This window comes from Leptopilina boulardi, unplaced genomic scaffold, assembly GCF_019393585.1.
Source record: "Leptopilina boulardi isolate dan_hultmark-lab unplaced genomic scaffold, ZJU_Lbou_2.1 LbouV2_310, whole genome shotgun sequence".
NCBI lineage: Eukaryota > Metazoa > Arthropoda > Insecta > Hymenoptera > Figitidae > Leptopilina > Leptopilina boulardi.
The window spans coordinates 1,092,693-1,119,685 of NW_026137875.1; the positions used below are offsets into that span (position 1 = coordinate 1,092,693).

The following is a 26,993-nucleotide window of genomic DNA, read 5'->3' on the forward strand; positions in this document are numbered from 1 at the left end:
TCATAAGCGTTCCGTACTTCAGCTTCAGAAATTAAAATTTTTTTTTAAATAATCCTTTTTAAAAATTTTAAAATAGATTTTTTTACTTAGAAATATTTTGAAAAATGATCATTTTTCAAAATCAAATTTGTGCTAAATTAATAAAAAAAAAAATTGTTTTTTTGAATTTTAAAATTGAATTATTTTTAAACATTTTTAATTTCTCGTAAATGTTATAATTTTTTTTTTCTTGTACTCGACATCACAAAACTTATTTTTTAAAAATAATAATTTTTAAATATTTTTGGATAAAAAAAATATGTTTGTTTGAATTTAAAATTAAATTATTTTGAAAAATTAATATAGACAGAATAAACTTTAACTTAAAGTCATCTCCGAACGATAAACGAAAAATAATTTTTTAGGTTAAGAATCATGGTAGAATCTTATTGACAATATGAAATAATCAGTGGAACATCCGATTTCTGACACTTTCTAGGGAATAGTAAAGGCCTGAGCAGAATAGAAACGTAACCGGAATCGTAATCGCAAACGCAACCGGAAGAATGAGTTAGAGAACGATAGACATATTGTTTGTCCTTCTCTAACTCATTCTTCCGGTTGCGTTTGCGATTACGATTCCGGTTACGTTTCTATTCTGCGTTGGCCTTAACTTTTTTTGATACAGGGCGGGGAACTAGAATAGAAAAAAAGCAGGGTGTGGCAGGTGTCAAAAATATACAGATATATGACATATTTTGGATGTTCTACTAAAAATTCCAGTGGAAATTTACATCCGCCCATTCTAAACTAACCCTAAAGGTGCTTTTATACCTCCGTTTACACCTTAAATTCAGCCTCAAAAATAGGCTGAAATCAAGATTTCTTTTTTAGTGTGTAATTGAGCTGCCGGATCAAAGAAGGGCACATAACTATAATGTAATTCAAATGGTTTATGTGCCCTTCTTTGATCCGGCAGCTCAATTATTAAAATTTTCATTTAAGGAAATAATATTTTTAAATTAAAGTGATAGATATTTTCTATATTAGGGTAAATGTCCCAATTACTATGATGTACAACCAAAAATCGACTTTAATGATAAAATAATAGAAGTGTAAATGAAATAATGATTTAATTCTTTTTGTTAAATCACTATTAGTATCTATATTGAAATAGAAACGATTCTTTAAACTTGAAATAAACAAATATATTATTAAAAATATTAATTTTTTTTAAAATGGCATATGCTGGTATTACTGCAGGTTTGCATGAATTACTGCGCATCATGTGCACCAATTACTGCAGGATTAAAAGCGTTGATTTAGAGGTTAGGTTGACTGGATAGACCACAGTAATAGCAGCATGAGAAGAATATACGCATACTCTAATTACTGTGATAGGTTCAATTGAAACTTTTGAATAATTAATTTGATAGAATAATCGAAATATACATCTTTACTGCGGATATAATATAATTATCAAATATCATTTGGAATAAATTTTAAAGTCATTTTTCATTCAATTAGTATGTTTTACTAATTTTATAGAAATCGCAGTAATTGATACACTTACTCTATTAAAATAAAACTTACAAACTATGTTAAATTAACCAGAATCGTTCAAAACAGCCTCTCATAATTTGAATCAGTGAAATTTCACTGGTGAAATACCTAGAAGTTGGTTACTGAATCATTTAGTGAAATTTTCACTGAAAATGAGTCATATATCACTGATTTCCAGTGAAAATTTTACTAAATGAATCAGTCAATCTGTTTTATCCATTACCGATAATACAGATTGACTGATTCATTTAGTGAAAATTTCACTTAATGATTCAGTAACCGACTTCTAGCTATTTCACCAGTGAAATTTCACTGATTCAAATTAAGAGAGTAGAACTCTGTATTAAAGTTAAGATTTCTTTTTTCTTTTGTGTCTTTGTAAATGTTTGGAATATATTATGTTAAAACATATGAAATGTTAACAAACAAAATTGACAAAAAGCTAATATAGACAAGTGTATTTAATCAAAGGAATACACAATGCATAATTGAAATTATTCATGGATTATGAAATTTTATCTTAAATATTTTGATTCTATATATTACATATATATTATAAATGAAATGGAATACTTAACTCCAAATATCATAATTTAAATCTGACTATAATAAGAGAATATTTTACATATATATGAACGTGTGTTGTGTCAAATAAATTCACAATTACTTTCACGAATATAATATATTTATACCAGGAATCAATCTCATCTCATTTAATTAAAAATTTAAGGAACAAGAATACATAAACTTGTTTGAGAGACTAGTTGTCAGATTATATATATATATATATATATATAATATTGAAATGCATTTTATGTCCTCACATTTATGAATTAAATGTATTTGTTATACTTTACATGAATACATTTATAAAAGTATAAATACATTATTGGTTATTTCATCAATTTCTATGACAATTGAAATATAGTCCATAAATATTGTGCCACACGCGGCATAGATATACATATTTCAAAAAGATTTCCATTTATTTAATTTAGATACAGAATATGTATAGTTAAATAAAACAGGTATTGATAATTGAGAGATCAGTGACTTCTGTAGTTTATCTAACATGTATTTGGAATTTTTATAATCTTCACTATTTATATTTGTTCCCCTATATATATATATATATATTCTGATGCAAGTTTACTGATTCATTGATTTTTCTCCGCTTCTGGATTTCGAAAAAGATTACACAGATTTGTAAAGACAAACAGGACATCTCTTTATTTTTATCTTTTTGTGTCAAACAGATAACAGGTGAAAGTTATCGACCCCTGATGGTTATTTTATTTTTTACTTATATATCCTTATTTTTCTTAGAATCTTGGGATGATTTTTTTTCTCTCTCATATACTTTTAGATTTTTCAGTGTTAAGATAAGATTTTTTAAAAACAATTATTTGAAGATTCATTTGAAATAAGAAAAATGAATTCTTATTTTTGCATTCTACTGAATGAAATTTTTTTTTTTTTTTTTTTGCACACGTTAAGGTTTGCGCGTGTTGGCGATATTTGATTTTTATTGAAATCGCACGTTTGTAAGTAATTTTTTTTTTCTACTTTTCCAGACATATTTTGCGTGTATATAGAAAGTTATTGTTCATCATATCAAGAAACTCAATTCTATTTATAGAAAGTTTTTTTTCTTCAATGACAATTTACAGAAAGTTATTTCCGTTTTGATTTCGAAATATATATAATATGTTTAGAATATATGTAAACTATTGTCGAGAGATTTCATTCATTAAAAAAAATGTATTGTAAGAAATATTGACAGAAAATTTACGGATATGTATTTCTATATTTTTTTAAGGAAGAATCGAACAAGTGGAGGAAAAGTTAGTTGATTTTCAAATTTTTAAATGAAAACACCCAATTTAGAATTTTAAAGTGTTTTGGTGTATATAAAAAACATTTAATTTTTAACATATTGAACCATTTAAAAGTTTTATTTTAATAAAAATTATTATTTAATGACAATAGGAAACAGTTTTGGTAACCATAACCTAAAATTTGAGAATCATTTCTGATAAGTAACCAAAATAATCATATTAGGACTTTTACGAAGCTGAAGTACGTAACGTTTATGATAAACGATTTTTAAAGAAATAATTTTTTAAAATGAAAAATTCTATAATTTTTTGCCTAAAAAATATTTTTTTATAATTTGTTGATTAATGAAAACTACAAGAAATATTTTTTAGGCAAAAAATTATAGAATTTTTCATTTTAAAAAATTATTTCTTTAAACATCGTTTATCATAAACGTTGCGTACTTCAGCTACGTAGACTTTTTTTCTTAATTTCAAGATTAATTTTAAAAACGGTTTTAACAAAATGCAATTTTAACCATTAAAAGTTGCGTTTGAAAAATCTTTATCAAAATGCAACTTTTAATGGTTAAAATTTGCTTCTTGTTAAAAATCGTTTTTTTAAAATTAATTTTATAAAGAAAAAACCTTATACCTCTATGAAGTTGGCATCGACGTCGAAAATTATTTTTCACGGGACCAAAAATATCGAATCATTTTTGAAAAGGTTTTGGGTCCACATAATAAATTGAAAAGTATTTCTCAGAGGCATATTATTTGGACCGAAAATCCCCCAAAAAAAGATAATTTGACATTTTTGGTCATGTGAAAAACAATAAATTTTCGGCGCTGAGCGTCGACGCCAACTTCATGGAGGTTGTTAACTTTTAGGTTATGGTTACTAAAATTGTTTCCTATATCGTCATCAAATTATAATTTTTATTAAAATACAACTTTTAATGGTTCAATATGTTTAAAATTAAATATGTATTTTAAATTTTTATCATATTCAAAGATGTATTTTAATAAAAATTATAATTTAATGACAATAGGAAACAATTTTGTTAACCATAACCTAAAAGTTAAAAAAAATAAATAAAAAGCAAATATATTAATCATTAAGAGTTGCATTTAAATAATGTTCTATAAACATAATAATAATAATAATTTTTATTGAAACAATTGTATTGAATATTGTTAAGAAGAATAAAAATTATAAATTTTAAAAATGAAAAAAAATTTTCTTTTCGATTATCCATTCGATTTTTCCTTAAAGCATATAGATACATGTGAATTGTAAATAAATGATAAAATAGAGAAGAGTGAAAATCGCTCTAAATCTTCTTTCGTACAAAAAACATTCTCAGCAATGCACTTACAAAGACCTTGAACGTGACCATCTCGTTTCAAAGCTATACGTTTCTTTTGGTCAGGTTTCTGAAATTCCTCCTACCTGTCAGCCTTTGTAGGGGAGATATTCCATTAGTCAAGCAGGTAGATTCACGCGTACAGTATGTGACATTAGTTTCTTTATTTTTTTTTTTTTGAAAATTATAAAAAAAATCCCCCTCAAAAAAAAAGTTGGTAGAAAATTAACAAAACAGATAAAGTTATAAAAAAAAAAAAAAATTCATCTTAGTAGAAATTTCATCATTGCACTAAGATGATAACACAATAATACAGTAATAAATTATTAAATACAAAAATAAATATAATAAGTAAACAATAAAAAAGGACAACAAAAATAATAAAATTTAAAAATAAAAAAGCAAAAAAAAATAATAATAATGAAAATAAAATGAAAAAAATAATAAAAGTAAAAAAAGAAAAATAATAATTATAAAAAAATGGGAAAAATAATAGATATTTAAAAAGTGGGTTTTTAAAAATAATGTAAAATTAAAAATGACCCTGAACGTGAGAATGTAATGTATATATGTATATCTTCTTCTCCTTTTTTTTTTTTTATCTATCATGGAAAGCAGGTGAATTAATTTAATACACTGTGAACAAATTTGCGTGTCTAGCTGTCATTTGTAGATCAAGTTTCGTTTAACTCAGCGCAAGGCTGAATGTTCCGTTTTCTATTCCTCACGTTTTCTAAGAACTTGATATCATTTTAGTGAATTCTTCGTGAGAACGACGACGAAGATGCGCAAACCCAAGAGAATTCGGGTCTTACGAAGGCAAAATGCCATTAGGTCTGTTCAAAAAAAAAAAAAAAAACAATTAACAAAAAAATTTCTAGTTTTTATTTTAAGGCTATTACTTTTTTCCAGAAAAATCGAAAAAAAACACACTGAAATATTTTACATTTTTTAAATTATTTCGCATTTTTTTATTAGGTATTTATATATTATGAATCAGTCGAAAAAAAATTATTTTTGCTAATTCAATTTCTAAGTTTTAACAAATTTATTCAGCAAAAAAAAAAAAAAAAAAATTAGTCACTAATTTTACTATTCAATTTAAATGTATAAAAAATATATTTTATTAATTTTTTGCAGTAAGAGAATAAAATTTTTATTCTATATGAAACATTAATTGGAAATCTATATATTTATGAAACAAATGATATAAAATGAGTTTTTAATTTTCAGAAAAAATAAATCATAAAATTTCTTAGAATAAAGTAAAAACTTCTTTTTAACATAATGAGACATATAATATCTTGATAATATCTTAAAAAAGATTACTGAATGACAAAAATATGAATCACTATAATAATTTTTATCATTGAACAATTCCACTAATTATTATTACATCAATTTTACTATTTACGTATATATATAGTAAAAATTTCACTGATTTATTTTTTTATGATTCATATTTATACGCACGTTATTTTTAAAAATGATGTTTCATTATTTTGTTTTGTTTTATATATAATATGTTTGTATTATAGTCAAAAAAAATTTTGTTAATTCATTCATCAGTTTGATTTAGTGCGTAAAATAATTTTAAAAAATATTATTATTAAAAGAAAAAAAAAATTAATACTTTAAGAATTTTTTTAATATTTCTTATATTTATTTTTATTATTATTATTTTTGATTTTTGTTGTTGATTTTTTTGATTTATTTTTCACTAATTAATAATTGAAAAAAATTATTATTATTATCATTCATCATTTCTCTTAATAATATTAATAATAATAATAATAATAATAATAATAATAATAATAATAATAACTATTTAATTAAATGTATTTTTAGGTTTGGTAATAACTTAAGGAGGTTCTATCGATAATAATCGAATAAACAAACAGATTTTGATAAAACTTGGTGTACTACTAGATAATGCTTCTAAAATTATGTAGTTAAATTTTTGAGACCTGTAGATTCTTGAGAAAAAAGTTATGATCGTTTTATTTTTTCACTGATGTTTAACCACACGGTGCGCCAGAAGGAGGTTTAAATAAAAATGAATTAGCACACTTAAAAATTCCTTTTGATTATGGTTCTAAGATGAATAAAAAACTTATCTCAATAGGTTTTAAAATCAGCTTACGTGCCCAATTTAAAACAAATTGAGTGTTTTAAATATTTAAAAATAGTATTTTATGAGGAACCAGAATTTATTTAATGTATACTTATATGCATATAGATAATAGATGTTTTAGATTTGGGTTTATATAAATTTATTAACAATGAAGTTATTTTCTTGTTTCGTTTTTATATTTATGCATTAAGAGTGTCGAACGGTATCTGAAATTCTTTGGCAAGAAGAAAGCTTTAATTATCGCTCTGAACGTGAAATAGTATTGATTTTAAAATACTTTTTTCTCGAAACACGAACACTTTTAACAAAATCAGCCAAAATCCTCATCTTATAAATTTCCTAAATCCAAAAGACTGTACGAATCCATAGAAAAACATGGTTGCAAAACAAAAAGTAGAAAAGTAATCTAATAACAGCTGCGACTTTGTGCGCCCTGCATGCTGCTGCCATCTGACGGCGGCAGGAGGTAATGTACCTGTCATTATATTACTTTTCGTTTTGCAATCGTGTTTTTGTATGGATTCGTATAATCTTTCGGATTTAGGAAATTTATATAAGATAAGGATCTCTAGCTGCTTTTGTAAAAAGTGTCCGTCTTTCGAGAAGAAAGTATTTTAAAATCAATTTTTATCATTTTCACGTTTAGTGCCGTTTTTATAGAGCGATAATTAAAGGTCTATTCTTGTCAAAAAATTTCAGAGATCATTCGACTCTCTTAAATAAATTTTGTCACTCTTAAAATCTTTCTTTTAACATTATAATTTTGTACTACAAATTATTAAACAAAGAGATATTGATCAAATTTTGTATAGTTAAAGACCGATATGTAATGAATCGATATTGTATTTAAAAAAGGACAATAGGTACCTGTGAGAGTTCGAATTAATTAATTTATAATTTTTTTTTTCTCATTTTTTGTGATACAGCGAGCAAAACTTGCAACGTCTGGCAACATGGTATTCCGCGAGTCAAAGTTTTGAGGTTAGAATATAATCAAGCGCGCGTTATTTAAAAAAAATCATATAATTCTTGAAATAATTAAAGTATATATATAAATAAATAATATAAATTTTATAATCCTATAATACTCTCTAATTTACAAAGTGAATCAAATCAGAAAAAAATGGATATTGTTTTGACATGTTCAGTAAAGCGATATAGAACCTCCTTAAATTATTGCATATTGTATTAATTTTAACCAAAAATTCAAAAAGAAATTTCTCAGTATTTTCTTACTTTTTTCTTCAATTGCGCGTTAAAGTGAGAGAAAAAATCTACATGGCTTCTATTATGTAAGAAATAAACATATTCAGGTCGTGCATATAGTATAGAAAACATACAAGTTTCAATAAAATAGAATATTTTTAATTTTGTCAATTCTGAAATCAATTTATTATATATGATTTATTATTTTTTTTTTGTCGATTTTTCTGGAAAAAATAATTATACTTACGCTTGATATATAGAAATGAGTATATATATATATAGTAGAGTGTAATAGACAACTTTTTTTTCATATATATAAAACTAGACTATAGAAAACTGATGTACCAGACATTCCCTCTATACTAAAAGTAATCCGGATTATAAAAGCTTGCCCACCGACTAGCCTAGATATTATTGTAGTCCAGTTTTAGACAACGAAACTGGACCCAGTTGAGTTTCCCCTCATCATCATCATCATCATCATTTTTGTAGAAACTAGAAAACCAGTATCTTGAATTCTGTATATATTGTACTCTCTATATATCTTTTTTGTGCTCCATTTCAAGTCCAAAGCTCTATAATAACTCTTTCGTTGCTATATATATATCCATTTTAAACTTTAGAGAATTCTAGCTTGGTATTTATGCACTTGTGCAAGAAAACGCCGGATGCGCGCGGATTGCATTGCAATATATGTATACACCTTGTAATTAAATTCAAACCAACATTTTGTTGAGTCGTTCAACATTTAATTTTAAATCACTAATTGACAGTCTCAACTTGTATATTCTCATAAACTATTTTTCTTTAGAAAGAAAAAAAAATTTCTTTCTATAAATAATATTGCTGTAACATAATCAGTGACAAAAAACTTTAATGTAATTCTTATCTAATATTTTTATTCCTGCGATTCATTTTTGTACATTTTTAAATTGAAAATACGGGAACTATATACGTATTTATTTATTTTTTAATTAAAAACGTCTTCCGGTAAAAAGTATTTTGGACTGACCCTAATGAAATAAATTCACTTTTTTTTCTGCACCACCAAATCAATTGTTTTAAAGATCAAAATTTTCCTTATTTTTCAAGCTTTCATACCGCACAAGAAAAATGACATAATTCGAAATAGTTAACTCACAATTTATTAAACAATGTTTGTTTACTTTTTTGTATTTTATTTACTGTGAAACGTCTGCTAACGCTGCGCGCGACTTTTGGAAGTTGTCGCTCTCGTTATTGAGCAGAAGCTCATTACACTAGCGTAGTAAAAAACATGTTGTGTAAAAAGTAAGGTTTTTCATTATTCAAAATTTTTTTTTTTGATTTTTTACTAAAACGTAGATAATTCAAAACCATTCAATGTGATAACCAGAAATGTTTACGTTTCGTTTAATGACAACATAACCTCACTTTTCGCACAACATGTTTTCTACTACGCTAGTGTCATGAGCTTCTGCTCAATAACGAGAGCGACAACTTCCTAAAGTCGCGCGCAGCGTTAGCAGACGTTTCACAGTAAATACAATATAAAAAAGTAAACAAACATTGTTTAATAAATTGTCAGTTAACTATTTCGAATTATGACATTTTTCTTGTGCGCTATGAAAGCTTGAAAAATAAGGAAAATTTCGATCTTTAAACCAATTTATTTGGTGGTGCAGAAAAAAAGTGAATTTTTTTTTCATTATTTATTGTTGTATTTTTTAAATAAACAATTATTTTTACTTAAAAAGTGATTATTTTGGACCTTTATATTAATAAATATTATAAAAAAAAAATGTTTTATTTAATTTGGAAAGGTTACTCCGAAAAGTGATTAAAAAAACTCATGGAATGGCACATATAAAATTTTCTTTATCTAAAAAATTTTCTTTGTCTTTTATTTAAAATAAAAAAATTAATAATTCATGACATTATTTTTGATTACTTGCAAAATTTCACTTTGTTATTAATCAGTGATTATAAAATATTTCAACGTTGTGTATTTTGTAATAATATCAACTCGTCTCTGGCAATAATAATTTTACAAAAAAAATATTTCGATAGATAAATATTTTTATACCTGAATGTTTTATTTAATGATGACTTGACCAATATTTTATAATTTATGATTAATCATTACTCACGAATTTATAGAATGGGCCCATAATAATCTAGGAAAATACCGACAAAAAAAAAGTGATAGAGAAAGAGAGAAAAAAAAACATTTATTTACGGATTAATTTCTTTTTAATAATTGAAACCCTGGAATTCAGTATTTTTTAATATTGAATCATTTTATATACATTTCTATATATTTTTATATATTTTTATTTTAAAAAAATGTAACGTAAAATTTCTATTTTTTAATAAATCTTTTTTTAAAGAGTAAAAAGAAAGGAAGGACTAACAAAAATATAATAATAATTCAACTCGAAACATAATCTCGTGCAAGGGAGCTGTATAATAAATTTTGAAATATGTTTCATACATTTTTTTTTCGCGATAAATTGAAAAATAACACTTAAAAAAAATGACAGGAATTGCTTCATTATTACGACAACGATTAATTTATTATTGTATCGTATCGTATACACATTTATAAATATATATATAGTTACTCATAAGAAATGAATTTGATATCTTTTCTCTTAAAAATACCTTAGAGGAGACAATTTATTGTCGTTCGTTGATGAAATTGTTATAATATATAGGAAGTAAAAACAGATTATTAAAATGGAGGAAAAAAAAAAGATCCGTTACCCATAGGGTATACGTTGATGATCGGTCGATGAAAACCACTGTTGGTACGGAACCACGTGTACGTATTTCCTATGCCTTTTGTCTTCAAACTCCATTGTCTCTTTATTCAACATCGTTTGCCTCATGAATTCCCTTTTATTTAAACGTATGAACTGGCGGATGCGATGCGTCGCGTCGACTCGCTTTTGCACAAGACCCTGTATTTTTATCCTTTCTAAACAGATGGCATTTTTCGGGTATAAAATTTCCTGTCGAAATTAAATTCTCTTTATTGTGTATATAGGTTCATTGTTTTTTTTTTTTTTATTGTCTCATACATTTTTATATGTACCTACAACAAATGTACGCGTGTGAGATTTTTTTTAGAATATTATCAGCAAAATATTTATTTTGTCATAATTTTAAAAAATAAATTTTTAATTAATTATATTTTTTAGATTCCGAATAACTACAACTTCAAAATTAATTTGCACGGAATTTCTAACAGAATTACCGCATTTGACATAATCGAACATCTCGGATAGAAGCCAAGAACTGTTTTAGCGCGAGTTTTGAAATTAACCAATCATAACTTTCTTGTTAATTGTTTAATTGGTTAATTTCAATACTCGCGCTAAAACGGTTTCTACGACATGTTTGATTATAATGTCAAATGGGATACTTATAACTTACGGCAATTCGGTAATTCGAGACTTCTGAAACTTGAATTATTATATCACTGAAATAACTCTTAGATTTAGTTATCGCACTTATGAAGCGTTTGGATCTTCAGTAAAAAGAAATTTTTTACATTTTTCGAAATGCACAAAGCTGAAAAATCAGAACGCAACATAATCTAAAACTTGTACTAATGTTGGAAGCTTAGTAAAATGCTACTGTAGAGAAATAAAAAAAAATTGAATTTTTTCTCCCTGCTCCTTTGGTAATTTTATAAAGCTATAATCTGCTTTTTAATATACCCTGTAATGATAATTTTTCCAACCTGATTTACTAGAAACTAATGTAAAAATTAAAAATTTTTTCAGGTCCCGAAGGCGTAGCACTGGAAGTGGCGTGGCAGAGATTCACCTGCAGCAAAATCAACAACAACAATCACAGTTTCAGGAGAATAACAACAGTAGCTCGCAGGATACGAAGGAGTCGCGTGAGGGTTTGGGGCCCGATGAGATGTGGGGCTCAGGTGCCCTGGGCCACCATCGGGAACTGCCCGTCGATGTCCCTGACACACTCCTTCAACAGGCATATCCCAATAAGGTAATAATCGGTTCATCATCCCCATGTAGGAACGAGCCACGACAATCCCGTAGCGCTAGCAATAATATTCATTCCCAAAATCATCGTAATGATACCCATAAAAAATCCTCAACACTCACTCCCAAAAAGAAGCGCGATTCAAAAAATTGTTCACCCCTCGAGCCACCACCAATAATAACCATCGAGCTGCTGAAAATACAAAATCCAATCAACAAGAATCTCATAAATTCACCAGATCAAATAAACGAGGACGATAAAACAATCATCCAAGCCAATTCAACGAATTCTGGATCGCCAGACTTGAAAGATCCACTCAAGAGTTCCGACGACGAGGAAGAAGAAGAAGAAGAAGAGGAGGAAGACGACGATCATTCCAATCAAAAGGAATCAAACGTCGACACCGAGGAAGATTATCCCTTTGCCAAGGAGGACTATCCAACGATGCTTAAAAGTTGCAGCGATGATTCAGCAAGTCCCAGAAGCTCATCAGGAAGATCCGATAGTACAGCACCATTAGATTCAAGTCTCGTTCTTCGACACGATTCACCATGTGAAAATGATTCACTTCCCTATGATGTACGTCGAATTGATCTTGGCTCACCTTGTCGATCATTAGTGTCAGATATTAAAGTCACTCCAATATTTAACACAACATCATTTGAAAATCCCGCCTATGGCCTCACCGATTTACAAGGTTTTCTCATGAGATCCGATGAGGTCACCGATCTCACTCGTTTAATCGACGAACAAGTTTTAATACCCAAAAAGTGGAAAGAAGAGAAAACGTCATCAGACAATGTAAAAATAATGAATACATCAATTGAAAATTCCGATGAATTAATGCGAATTGCATCGACAGATGATTTAATCACCGATGTTAATCTCTCATCAACAAAATCAAAATCAAAAAAACGAAGACCACAAACATCAAGTGGTTATTCAACATTAAGAAGTGAAGTGTCGACAGACTATGATCAAGTCGATCATTCATTCCTCGTCGTCGGTAACAAAAATTATCGCGAAGTCGCTGTTGATTGTCCAGATGATTTTATACCAGTGACAAAATCACATCCAGTTTATCCACCACCAAATAAGACACCCACAAACAGCAAGCACAACACCCTTGAACAAAAACGTCATTCCGCTCACTTCAGTCCAAGAGATTTAGAGATTGCTCATAAAATTGAACTCGAGGAGGCAGCAAACAAGAATCGCTATAGCCTCCCACCACAATCCTCTGATAATTCTCGGGAGACCATAGTCGTGCAACAAAAGCATGACAAGAAGGTAAGGTCCAGAGTCAAAAGTCTCTTCGTAGAAAGCTTCTTCTCAAATCTAAAGCACAATTCAAATCACAAACCCACGCTTATTGCTTATCGCACAACGCACTCACCAACTTTCTCTAATAATATTCGTAATGATGCAATTGGCGAATCATCATTTCTTGATGATGACAATAATAGTCGCCGTCAAAGAGTTGATATTATCTCGCGATCTTTTCAACTTTACAATTCAAGAAATGATAAAAAATCAAATTCAGAGGAAAATCTTCTTTCCAATGGATTTGAAACACCTGACAGTGAGGAAACACAATCGACATATTGTTTGTCATTTGAAAATCCTTGCGTTAATTTTAATACTTCTATGAAAACTAACACCTCTTTGTTGTCTACCACTTCTTTAAATTCTATTTCTTCTAAAATCGATGCTTCTAAAATTGATGCTTCTAAAATTGATGCTTCAAATATTAATATGGAAAATAAAAATTCTGTGAAAATTAATTCTAACATAAATGCTTTATGTGAAATTAACATTGAGGAAAATAATTCTATTTCTGAATTAACAAATCATGACGACTCAAGGATGATATCGTTTAAAAAATATCAGCCATTAACTGACGAGTTATCATCCTTTAATCGTGAAAAAAATCAAAATTCACGTAATTCCTTAAGGGAATTACGTAAAGGAATTCCATTTATTGTTTATTTCACACCAGAAAAGAAGGAAAATCTTCTTCTCGATGAAATTGAATTAGAAAGTGAATTATCGCACGATAGTTTAAATCCACTCGATGAATCACCAAATACACAAAATATTAAAAATTCCCGTCTCTCACTTGAATATAAAGTATCAAATGAATCAAATTTATCACTATTTACAAATTTCTTAGAAATTAGTAAATTAATGTCAAAAAGTGATGTTGATTTACCAAATAATTTGGATCTTTCATTTTCAAAAGTACAATCATGGTTATCTGATCCCCATCTTTTTTCAAGTACAGTTGAAAAGCAAAAATCAAATAGTAGTATTAACACTATTAGAACTAATAATAATAATAATAATAATAAGAGGACGAGAAGAAATTGCTTTGGTAATGATGAATCATCAAATGCACCATCTTTAGAAAATGCACCTGAAAGCGCAAAGGAACTTGGCAACAATGATAAAAAAGAGGTAAAATGATATAACAATTTTTTTTTTTTATTTTCCCAGCATTTTCCAGGGGTTTTGTCATTTAAGGTAACGACTTTCTTGTACCATTTTCAAATTAATGGATATTCAATTAAATATTTAAATTAATTATTGATGAAGAAAAAATTAATGAATACCACATTAGACTTGTCGGAATTTTTGTGATGTCGAATTAAAAATTATTGAATTTTTATTTAGAAGAATTTTATAATTCAAATTTGATGAGTCAAATTTCCACATTCAAGAATTTCTATTTAACTAAATTCTGATTTATTAGAATTTCTACTTAATTAAAATCTGATCTAATAGATTTTTTGTTATCTGAACAATATGTAGCAGATTTTCTAATACATTGAGTTTTCAATTAATACAATGTTCAAACCCCTAGCGGTTTGAACCTAGCCGCATCAGGTGAACGCAGTTTTCAATAAAATTATTAAATTTCATTAAACTAGAAAATTGCTTGTCTCAACAATTTTTATTTGACAGAATTTATATGTTTAGCAAAATTTTCCATAAAAAAGAGTATTTATTTATCAGAATTCTTATGTAGAATTTCTATTTATCTGAATATTAACTTGACAATATTTTTTCATTAACTAAATTCACATTTAATAGAATTTTCAGTTATTCGATTTTTTAAATATCAGAAATTTCTAATTACCGAATTTTCATTTGTCCGAAATTGACAATGTCCAAACAAAAAAACCAACAAAAAGATTGCAGTGCAATTTTTAGCCAATCAAAATTTTCTTGATAATTTATGATTGGTCAATTTAAAGGGTCGAACGGTCTCTGCAATTCTTAGGCATTTAATTATTGCCTTATAAAAACGGCACTGAACGTGAAAATGATTACAACATTGATTTTAAAATTCCTTGTTTCTCAAAACGCGAACACTTTTTTTAAAATCGGGCAAAATACCAAGGATACTTATCTTATAAATTTCTTAAATCCGAAAGATTGTACAAATCTATACAAAAACGCGATTGTAAAATGAAAAGTAGGAAAGTAATATAATGACACGTTCATTACGTCCTGCCGCCGCCAGATGGCAGAAACAGCTGTCATTATATTACTTTCGTACTTTTCATTTTACAATCGCGTTTTTGTATAGATTTGCACAATCTTTTAGATTTAAGAAATTTATAAAATAAGGATCCTTGGTATTTTTTCCGATTTTGAAAAAAGTGTCCGCGTTTTGAGAAAAAAGTATTTTAAAATCAATGTTTATCATTTTCACGTTCAGTGCCGTATTTATAGGGCGATAATTAAATGCCTAAGAATTTCAGAGACTCCGAGCTCTCAAGTATATAGTCAACAATTGTATATTATTTGGTTTCATATAATTTTGAGTATCTGATAATTCAGATCAGGACAGGGTGAAATATACTTGAAGAAGGATTGACAATTGAATATTGTATCGAGAAGATCGTGAGTAGTTTCAATTAAATAATCACCACAATTTTCAATTTGTGCGATTACAGGTGCGAGATTTTGACTTTTTCGGAGTAGGTTAACCGATTGCAATGAAATTTTGGAATTTTGTTTTATATATAGTAAGACTAATCTTTAACGTAAATTGCAGCTTAAAATATTTGTTAGTTTACGAGATTTGCAATAATAACAAACAAATTTTAAACTGCTATATCTTCCGTTCTAATAATCGGATTGAGGTCTACTTTTTTTTAAAATGTCAAGGATAATGAGAGGAATAAATCTCTTTCAGAACAATTTTTTATAATTTTACAACTAAAAAAATTATTAAATAATAATTGAATAAATTTCAAGTGACAATCTAAAATTCAATCACTTAAACGCTAAAATGATCTTACTAGTGTTTTCTTTAATGTTCCAAAGGAATCCAATTGTAAATGCAAGTTTAACTTATTTAATTTTAATAATTTACGAGTATAAACAATTGCGATTTCTGCTAGTTGACGTGCAGACGACATTGCGCACGCAGCATTCTCCTGTAACCAGCTGACGTGATTGGTGGACTAAATTGGATACGTGAGAATGCTGCGTGCGCAATGTCGTCTGCACGTCAACTAGCAGAAATCGCAATTGTTTATACTCGTAAATTATTAAAATTAACCAAGTTAAACTTGCATTTACAATTGGATTCCTTTGGAACATTAAAGAAAACACTTGTAAGATCATTTTAGCGTTTAAATGATTGAATTTTAGATTGTCACTTGAAATTTATTCAATTATTATTTAATAATTTTTTTAGTTGTAAAATTATAAAAAATTGTTCTGAAAGAGATTTATTCCTCTCATTTTCCTTGACATTTTAAAAAAAAAGTAGACCTCAATCCGATTATTAGAACGGAAGATATAGCAGTTTAAAATTTTTTTGTTATTATTGCAAAATCTCGTAAACTAACAAATATTTTAAGCTGCAATTTACGTTAAAAACACAGGCCTACAAAATTTTGGATTTTGTCAGACCCAGAAACCGGAATAGTCATTTTCGATGTAATTTGTCACGCTGAATCCAAAAATGACAAGGAAATTACTCTATCACGTTAGCATTTTGAGATATTCTAACCTAAAAGCGTGAAAAATGAAGTTTTTAGTAATATTTGACACTCTATAAAATCGACAAAAAATTTTTTAAATCATTGGTCCAAATTTCAAAAGAATGTATTATATTTCTCCTTTCAAAATTTTCTAGGTTCGATCTGATCCAATTTTTTTTCTCTGAGATACAACCATTTAAGTTTTACATTACATGAAAAAAAATCCCTTTCAAAAAGAAAAATAAATTGCAAAATACTCATATCACTGAAACTTACTTCTCGGGGATTTTTGAGGTCGCTAATTACGAATCTGACGTCAGATTTTTGAATCTGATATCACATTCGTAATTAGCGATTTTAAAACCCCCTGAGTAACAATTTTCAGTGCCATGAGTACTTCGTAATTTATTTTTCTTTTTGAAAGGGATTTTTTTTCATGCAATGTAAAACGCAAATGGCTGTATCTCAGAGAAAGAAATTGGATCAGATCAAGCCAAGAAAATTTTGAAAGGGGAAATATAATACTTTCTTTTGAAATTTGGACCAATGATTAAACAAAAATTTTTTCGATTTTATAGAGTATCAAATATTGCCAAAACCGGCATTTTTTACACTTTTAGGTTAGAATATCTCAAAATGCTGACGTGATAGAGCAATTTGCTTGTTATTTTTTGATTTAGCGCGATAAATTACATCGGGAATGACTATTCCGGTTTCTGGGTCTAAAATTTGTAGGCTTGTGAAATTAGTCTTACTATATATAACAAAATTCCAAAGTTTCATTGCAATGGGTTAACCTACTCCGAAAAAGTCAAAATCTCACCTGGAATCGCACATTTATTACTTAGGTTCGCACCCCTCAATTTTTAATTTATAAAGAAAGAGTCTCAAGTTTTATTAACTCAAACTATTGGTTTGGTGCAAATAAAAATTCGGTGAATTGGAAATTGTCATTTAAAAATTTGAATTACTTAAAATTTGTTAAATAGAAATTGAGGGCAATTTAAATAAAAATTAAGGGAGAGTCCACTGTTTATGCAGCAGCTCCGCAGTTGTGCAGCACTTGTCATTTTGTTCATGTTTCTTTATCTATTGATATGAAATTTATGTCAACTTTTGGTCACATTATAAGAATATTTTTGAGCAAACACTGATCCGCAAAATATTATTTAACCTTTTGTGAGCACTATTGGAAAAAAACGCTGCAATGATTTTAAACGTTTTTATGGAAAATTTTGATTGAATAAATAAAAAATTTTCTATTTGAAAATTCGGTTTATTGTAAAATTCACTTCATAAAATTTTACTACATAAAAATTCGATATTTTTTAATTCAACACCGACAAAAATTAAATTTTCTACTTACTTAAAGTTCAGAAATTATGAATTAAAATCTTAAAAATTATTATTTTAAGAAAAAATAAGATAGTCAAATCAAAAGTTAGTGCACCTCCATATTTTACGATGCTGAAGTTTACAATGTTTATTTTTAACAATTTTTAAAGAAATATATTTTTGTATGAAAAAATTCTATAAATTTTTGTCTCAAAAATATTTTTCCCAATGTTTATTGATTAAAACATTAAAAAAAATATTTTTTTTTAGATAAAATTTTTTTTATAATTTTCCACTTTAAAAAATAATGTTTTGCAATTGTTGATCATAAACGTTGTGGACTTAAACATCGACATATTTTCTTAATTTTTAATTTAAAATTAAAAAAAAAATTTGTTCGAAAGTGAACAATTTTATTTTTCATACTTTATATCATTAAATAATTTTTTTTTGGTTAAAGATTAAAAATTACTGACATTAAAATTAAACATATCTAGTAACATAACCTAAAAATGGTATTCTTTTTTTAATCTCAGAAATTTTTAATCTTTATCCGCAATTTATTATAAAATCTACACCTTTAATAATAAAAAAATAATGATCAAAAATTTCTTTCGATTGTAGGCTTTAAAAAAAAAATTACAATTTTTAATTTCGCAGTTATTTACAATAACTTGGTCAGTAATTTACAAGTAAAATTTTAATTTTAAAAACAAATAGTCATACTTTTTACTATTAATAATTAAAGAAAAAAATGTGTTTAAAATAAAAATGTTGAAATTAAATTTCATTAAGGTACAGAAAGTCACAGTGTAGAATATAGTCGGAGAAGGTGGAAACTATACGAGAAATAGCATGAATTTCGTAAGTTTCATAAACAAGCATGTTAATTTTAATTTTCTAAATATATTATATATACATCTAATCTGAATAATTTCATATTCTCTATATACATTGTCTATCCATATGCAAAACTATATATATATACGCCTATATTGTCTCCTATTTTTCTGAGTATAATATTAAAATGCTCAAGAGACACTTTCGAGTGACTCATATTATACTTATAGTTGACAATGATAATGACAATGGTGTTTTTGTCTTATATAAAAAAAAAAAAAAATGAAAAGAAAAAAATATATGAAAAAAAGAGTTTAATTGCAATGAAAGAAAAGAGTAGGTAGTTCACCTTGTTTTAATAAGGAAATGAGAGGAACAATTAATCTGGACGATATGGATGCATTTTTAGGCTGGTCTCAATGGAGTCAAACCTGCTATTCCGCCCAGAGATCAGAAAAGAGCACCCGCTAGACCACCCAAGGATAATCTTCGTCTTTCCACTCAAAACAACAATGTGGAGCCAAGCGATAACACCACTACCGAACCCACTCAACAACAGCTTCATTCCATTAGAAAATATAAGGTGTGTATACCAATTTTTTTATGTTTCCGCAGAAATACATATACATGAAACCAATATTATATATAAGGCATTCCACGTGAGATCTTCATTCCGTAAAAATTATATACGGAATTCCGCAAAATTTTTGAAAGATGTTCTTTTGTAATTTTGCGAATTTTTTATAAGAATTACACACATAATCTCTATACAGAATTGCACAAAATTTTTGTTGGAATTGCACAAAATTTTTGTTAGAATTTCACAACTGTACACTGAAAAAAATTTAGCCGAAATCCTCAACCATATGAATAATTTATTTAGTATTTCTATTAAGCAGAATTTTATAATCTGTCCTTCAATTTTTTTTTTGACAAAATTTTCATAAGAATACTTTCTTTTACAAAAATAAAATCCTTGTTCCATAACGATGCTGAAGTACACAACGTTTAGAACGATTAGAAATCAATTTTTATTTAACAAGGAAAATTATAAAATTGTTTACTTCAAAAATATTTTTTTATAATTTTCTGATTAATAAAAACTACAAAAACATTTTTTAAGCAAAAAATCATAAATTTTTCCATTTTTAAAATTATTTTTTTCAAAAATTGTTTCACAGAAAATTAAAAGGCATTAAAATAAGCTGCAACGCTTATTATTTTAATCCAATTTTGCTTATTTTAAACCCTTTTTGGTATTAAAATAAGCAAAATTGGATTAAAATAATAAGCGTTGCAGCTTATTTTAATGCCTTTTAATTTTCTGTGTTATCAAAAAACGTTGAGTACTTCAGCTTTGTGTTCTATCGTAGAAAAACAATTTTTAAAAATTTTCTAAATTTCGATTTTTTTTATAAATACATCCGATTTTTTTGATACTACGTATATATTTGTATATTTTAATGCGCTAAGTATGAAAATTATAGTGAAAATATCGGTAAATTTATATTTTCTTTATGATAAAATATGTGCAACATAAAACGCAAAATAAAAAACTACAAATTTTAAGTCTTTTTTATGCTTTTCATAGTGAATATAAAATTTTTGTAAAATCGTATATATAAAAAATAATGTATTTGCATGAGATTTTCAAATTTTGTTTAAAAAATTTTTAAAAATGTTCTTCATTTTATCCAAGAAAGACAAAAAAAATAAAAATTTTTCTTTTATATTTTTCACCATGCAATAATCAAATTTGCGGGAATTGATACTATGATTTTTTTTTAAATACAATATCAAAAACATCGGAGGTATTTAAAAAAAAATACTAAGATTAAAAAATCTTTTAAAATTCCAAAAAAATCGTTTCCCTACGACGAAACAAGGCTCAAAATTTTTGTAAAAAAAGTAGTTTGTTTAAAATGTTTTTTAAAAAAAAAAGTTGAAATATATCAACAATTATTTTAAAAAGGAAATTTAATCTACAAGTTCCAAAAAAATCTAATAAATTATTTTTCGGGCATATTTTTCATCAAATTTTCAAAAAGAAAATTAGAAAATTATAGAAGCATTAGAACAAAAATATTTAAGAATTTTTGAAAAATTGATGTCTTGTTGAAGAAATTTTTAAAAATCAAGGAAATCTTTTTAGTATAGAAATTTGTATTTAATCGAATATTTTCATTTAATAAAACTTTTTATTTCACTGAATTTTCTTTTCACCCAATTTTCATTTAACCAAATTGAAATTGAATTGTATTAAATGAAAATTCGACAAAATAGAAAATTTACTAATATAAAAATTCGGCTAAATAGAAATTCTGTTAAATTATAAATAATTTAAAGAAAAAATTATTTAAATATGAATATTCGCCTCAATATAAATTCTACTTTATAAAATTATTTTAAAATAGAAATTTTCGATTTTGACTGCGAAAAAAAAAATTATAAATTCTATAATGTATAATATTAATGCGTCCTCCAGAAATTGTATACAACACACGGAATAATATAATGGATTTAGTCAGCAAAGTTGCAACTATTAGTCACTATATTTTCTGATATTATAAGTGATTCGCTTTCATTGAACATTCCACAGAAACACAAGCAAAACTTCTAAACGACTTTAGTTTCCCAGAGAGAAAAAGAGAGAGAGAGAGTGAGAGATTACTATTAATTTCAATTTATTACTTGTGAAAGTATATTGTGAACAATTTTTTTTTATTTTATCTATATTTTATGGATTTATTGTTTAATTTCAATTTAAACAAGGTTACTATAATAATTTCTCATTATTTTTCTAATGAATAACGATGAGAACAAAATATTGAAATTACCTACTATTTTTATATTTAACCGCAGATACAAAATTTAAATTTGTTCTATGTTTTCCTTATATAAAAATTTAATGCTTTATTTAAAAAAAAAATTTGATTCTATTTTTATAGAACAGTTGATGCTTTATTTAGATAAATCAATATTCAGATTGTATATAGGGTCAAAGTTACAGTAGTTTTAGAGATTAAATTTATTTTCTATTTACATTATTACATGTGTCAGTAAAATTAGAAATATATTTTTCAAAATCTCAAAAAAAAAAAACTATTGAAACCATAACTTTGTTCTTGAAGTTTTGAAAAATTAAAACAAAATTATTTAAAAATATTTAAAAATTATTATTATTTTTTTAATATTTAGAGTAACGGGTACTGTGAATACACTATAAGCATCCATCGAGGCATTCATTTAATTTTAAATGCCATTTTATCGGGATTTATTAAAGATTTAAATATGAAATAAAGAACCCCGCACCATATACATGGGAATTTGGGATCCGGTGAAATTTCTTGCAACTTTGTAATTTTGTAGTTTTTGACCTCCTGAACAAAAAATGTAAATGGCAAAATTCAAAAAAATGGACAGATTTTTTAATAATTAAGGTTTTTAGTTTAAAAAAAAAGTTTTAAAAGCGAAAAAAAATTCAAAAATGAGTAAAACCAAAAAAACGTAAAAAACTTTCTTAAAACTCGATAATATTTTTATATTGCGAAATACCAATTAACATAATTTTTATTTTTTCGAATAATCATTTATTCTAATTTTTAAATAATAGAATTATCTACTGACATAATATTTATTTTGCCGAAAACTTCTTTAGCATTAACTTCATTCTTCCGAATGGTTATTTGTCACAATTATTAATTCTCCGAATGCTTACATAACCTAAAATTCATTCATACTAATCGCCATTTAATATAATTTGCATGTTTTTGAGATGTCATTTCACACAATTTTTATATTTCGAAATAACTTTAAACATAATTTTTATTTTTTTGAATAATCCTTTATTCTAATTTTTAAATAATCAAATTACCTTTTAACATAATTTTTATTTTGACGAATGACCGCATTGGTTAGAAGTTTTAAATGTTCAAATTTCAATTATCTAGAATTTTCATCTAATCACATTTCCATTTAGTATAATTTTTATTGCTTTGAAATATTATTTTACATAAATTTCAATTTTCTAAACTTCATTTGTTATAATTGTTATTTTTCTAAAATTCACTGACACTATTTGCTATTTGACATATAATTCACAAAACACAGAAAATTTAAATGTCCTAAATTTTGTTTTGCCGATATATAATTTTTCACAATCTCTTTTTCTTATAATAGTCACTGTACATAAGTTCCCATTTTCGAATTTTCAAATAACATATGACCCAAACAACAGAAATTTCATTTCATCTAAAATATCACGTCTTAGTTTTTAAGCAGTTGTTTCCCATCTATGTGTTTTATATTTTTTGATTAAAATTGTCGGTAAAGAAAATAAAGATTTTTTTTATTTATGTATAATCTACATCTTCTTTACCGACTATTTTAATCAAAAAATTTAAAACACATCTGCTTAAAAACTAAGACGTGATATTTTAGATGAAATGAAATTTCTGTTGTTTGGATCATATGTTATTTAAAAATACGAAAAAAGGAATTTATGTACAGTGACTATTATAAGAAATAGAGATTATGAAAAATTATATATCGGCAAAACAAAATTTAGGACTTTTGAATTTTCTGTGTTTTGTGAATTATGTCAAATAGCAAATAGTGTCAGTGAATTTTAGAAAAATAACAATTATAACAAATGAAGTTTAGAAAATTGAAATTTATGTAAAATAATATTTCGAAGCAATAAAAATTATACTAAATGGAAATGTGATTAGATGAAAATTCTAGATAATTGAAATTCGAACATTTAAAACTTCTAATCAATGGTCATTCGTCAAAAGAAAAATTTATGTTAAAAGGTAATTGGGATCTGAAATACTGCGATACACCATCTGGTGAGAGCCTTGTTGTCGTGGCCATGTTTTCATTACGTCTTTCTCTAACATATGCAAAAGAAAGAGATAAAAAACCAAAATGGTTGTCAAGAAGGCTCAGAGGTGGGTCAGTTTCGCGTGATTTCTGATCCCAATTTGATTATTTAAAAATTAGAATAAATGATTATTCGAAAAAATAAAAATTGTGTTAAACGTTATTTCGAAATATAAAAATTATGTGAAATGACATTTCAAAAACATGCAAATTATATTAAATGGCGATTAGTATGAATGAATTTTAGGTTATGTAATCATTCGGAGAATTAATAATTGTAACAAATAACAATTCGGAAGAATGAAGTTTATGCTAAAGAAGTTTTCGGCAAAATAAATATTATGTCAGTAGATAATTCTATTATTTAAAAATTAGAATAAATGATTATTCGAAAAAATAAAAATTATGAATTTAAAAAAATTGGTCGGCCATTTTGGATCCACCATTTTGGATTTTTAAAAATTGACATCGAATTCGTAATCAGCAACCCCGAAAACCCCCGTGTAACGAGTTTTAAGAAAGTTTATTTAGTTTTTTTGGTTTTACTCATTTTTGAATTTTTTTCGCTTTTAACACTTTTTTTAAAACTTAAACCTTAATTATTAAAAAAATCTGTCCATTTTTTTGAATTTTGCCTTTTACATTTTTTGTTCAGGAGGTCAAAAACTACAAAATTACAAAGTTGCAAGAAACACTTTGATAAGAGTTTATAATATACTAATTTAAAAATGTATATGGTATGAAAAAAATAGTGAACGACACCCTTTAAATAATGAACAACTACCTATTATTTAAGTAACAAGATGTTTATAGTACCTAATATTATCACAAATTTTATTATTCAGATTTATAAATAAAAAATATTTAAACTACTATTTAAGTAACATGATATTTATTAATATTATCACAAATTTTATTATTCAGATTTAATGTACAAAAAAAAAGTGTCTTTTAAAATATAATTATTTAACAATTTCTTCAATATTTATAAAATTTGTAATCAATAAAGCAAATTTTTTTTTGATGTTAGTTTTCTAAAACGTAAAATATTGAGGAAATTATAAACATATAAAATTTTGTGTCAGTTTCTTTGATTTTAAAATTAATTTTTAAATTGTTTCAAATTTCAAAAAATGTGAAACTTTTGAAGTCATAACAGAAAGCTGTCGATTTTAACAATAATAATAATAATTCGAGAATTTCTTGAATTTAAGAAATAAAACCAAAGTTATATAAAATGGGCAAAATATAAATTTGGAAAGTTTATTTAAAGTGAATTTATTTTCGTGAATGTCTGGTAAACGTTGTAAGGAAAGTTTTGGAAATTGTACGTGACTTTTGGGTACATGTATTTGAGAAACACGACCTTCTTGCGCTCAAGCATCAATAATGCATCCCTTGAAGGCATTTCAAAGTGGATACAATGCTTGCTTTACTTGAAAATTGCGTTTACTTCTCTGTATGTAAGATGTACAATATATTACAAGAGAGAGAGAGAGACAGCCACAAGCATGTTGCCCTTGATATAGAACACTATATATCTGCATAACTATAAATAAATGTGTACTTATCAAAATTATTTGACTTAAAAAATAATAATTCCATTTCTTGTAAAAGTTTTCATTTTTTTTATCTGAACATTTCTTTTAAACTTTTGCTTTTTCCCTTTAAGGCCAAGTCCAAGTGAGGCAGCGCCATCTACATTGAAACTAAAATTTTGGAAAATTTTCAACAGCCTTTTCTTGAAAACAAGAAGGTAAAATGCTTTTTCCTTTATGGATAATTGATTATTGACAAGAAATACACCAGCTAAAACTTTTTTTCAGTTAAAATAATAAAAAAAATTTCATTTCAATAAATTAAATATCAGCACTTTTTTCACAAAAACTGTAACAGTACTTTCTCAGAAATTACAATCAAAAATGCAATTTCCATTTGGAAAATTAATAAACGCTAAAAAAAGACACGACTTAAGATTTACCAATCACGAAAATAACAAAAAAAAATTTTATTAAATATTTAACATATTGATACTGCTTTACTGATTGTGACAGCCCTTTGGTAGATTATGTATTTCAGGTGGTTAGCAACAGCGCCAATCTCCTCCTTTCGGCAAATCTGCGAAACGTCTCGTGACATATATAACCTGCCAAACGGCTGTCATAATGAGTAAAATGTGTTATGTTAAAATACTTTTTTTTTGTTATTTTCGTGATTGGTAAATCTTAGGTCGTGTATTTTTTAGCGCTTATTAATTTTCCAAATGGAAATTGCATTTTTGCTTGTAATTTCTGAGAAAGTACTGTTACAGTTTTTGTGAAAAAAGTGCTCATATTTAATTTATTGACATGAAATTTTTTTTATTATTTTAACTCAAAAAAAGTTTTAGCTGGTGTATATCTTGCCAATAATCAATAATCAATTATCCATAAAGGAAAAAGCATTTTACTATCTTGTTTTCAAGAAAAGGCTGTTGAAAATTTTCCAAAATCTTAGTATCAATGTAGATGGCGCTGCCTCACTTGGACCTGGCCTTAAGGTCAGGTCCAAGTCGAGTCAGCTGTTCCTTTGAAGTTTCAATGGAACACCTGACATGACTTGGGCCTGGCCTTAAGGAGAATGAAAGTACTGACATAACCTCAAAACTGAAGAATATAGTTTTTACGCAAACAAAAATTTAATAAAAATTAATTTAAAAAAAAAAAGAAATTTTTAACAACTGATAAAAGTTTACACCCAGAGAAAAGATATATTTTACCTCAGAGCGAAATAAATATTTATTTGTTTTAAATAAATTTTATTTAATTTAAATAAAAAATTTATTTGGGCTAATTAAAATTTTTTTTGTGCGAAATAATTTTTTTTTTATTTA

The 26,993-nt window shown here is 26.3% G+C and overlaps 1 protein-coding gene across 4 annotated transcripts in view; it reads left to right on the plus strand.

The window, feature by feature from the left end:
* Positions 1-26,993, plus strand: part of LOC127283756 (protein PALS1) — a 222,585-nt gene that overhangs the window by 177,940 nt on the left and 17,652 nt on the right. For 3 of the 4 annotated variants that reach the window (XM_051308829.1, XM_051308830.1, XM_051308831.1), the window contains 2 exons: positions 11,837-13,352; positions 19,647-19,820. In XM_051308829.1, the coding sequence (XP_051164786.1) occupies positions 11,837-13,352; positions 19,647-19,820 (1,690 nt within the window). The remainder of the gene's footprint in view (positions 1-11,836; positions 13,353-19,646; positions 19,821-26,993) is intronic. The other variant, XM_051308833.1, reaches the window with a different exon arrangement.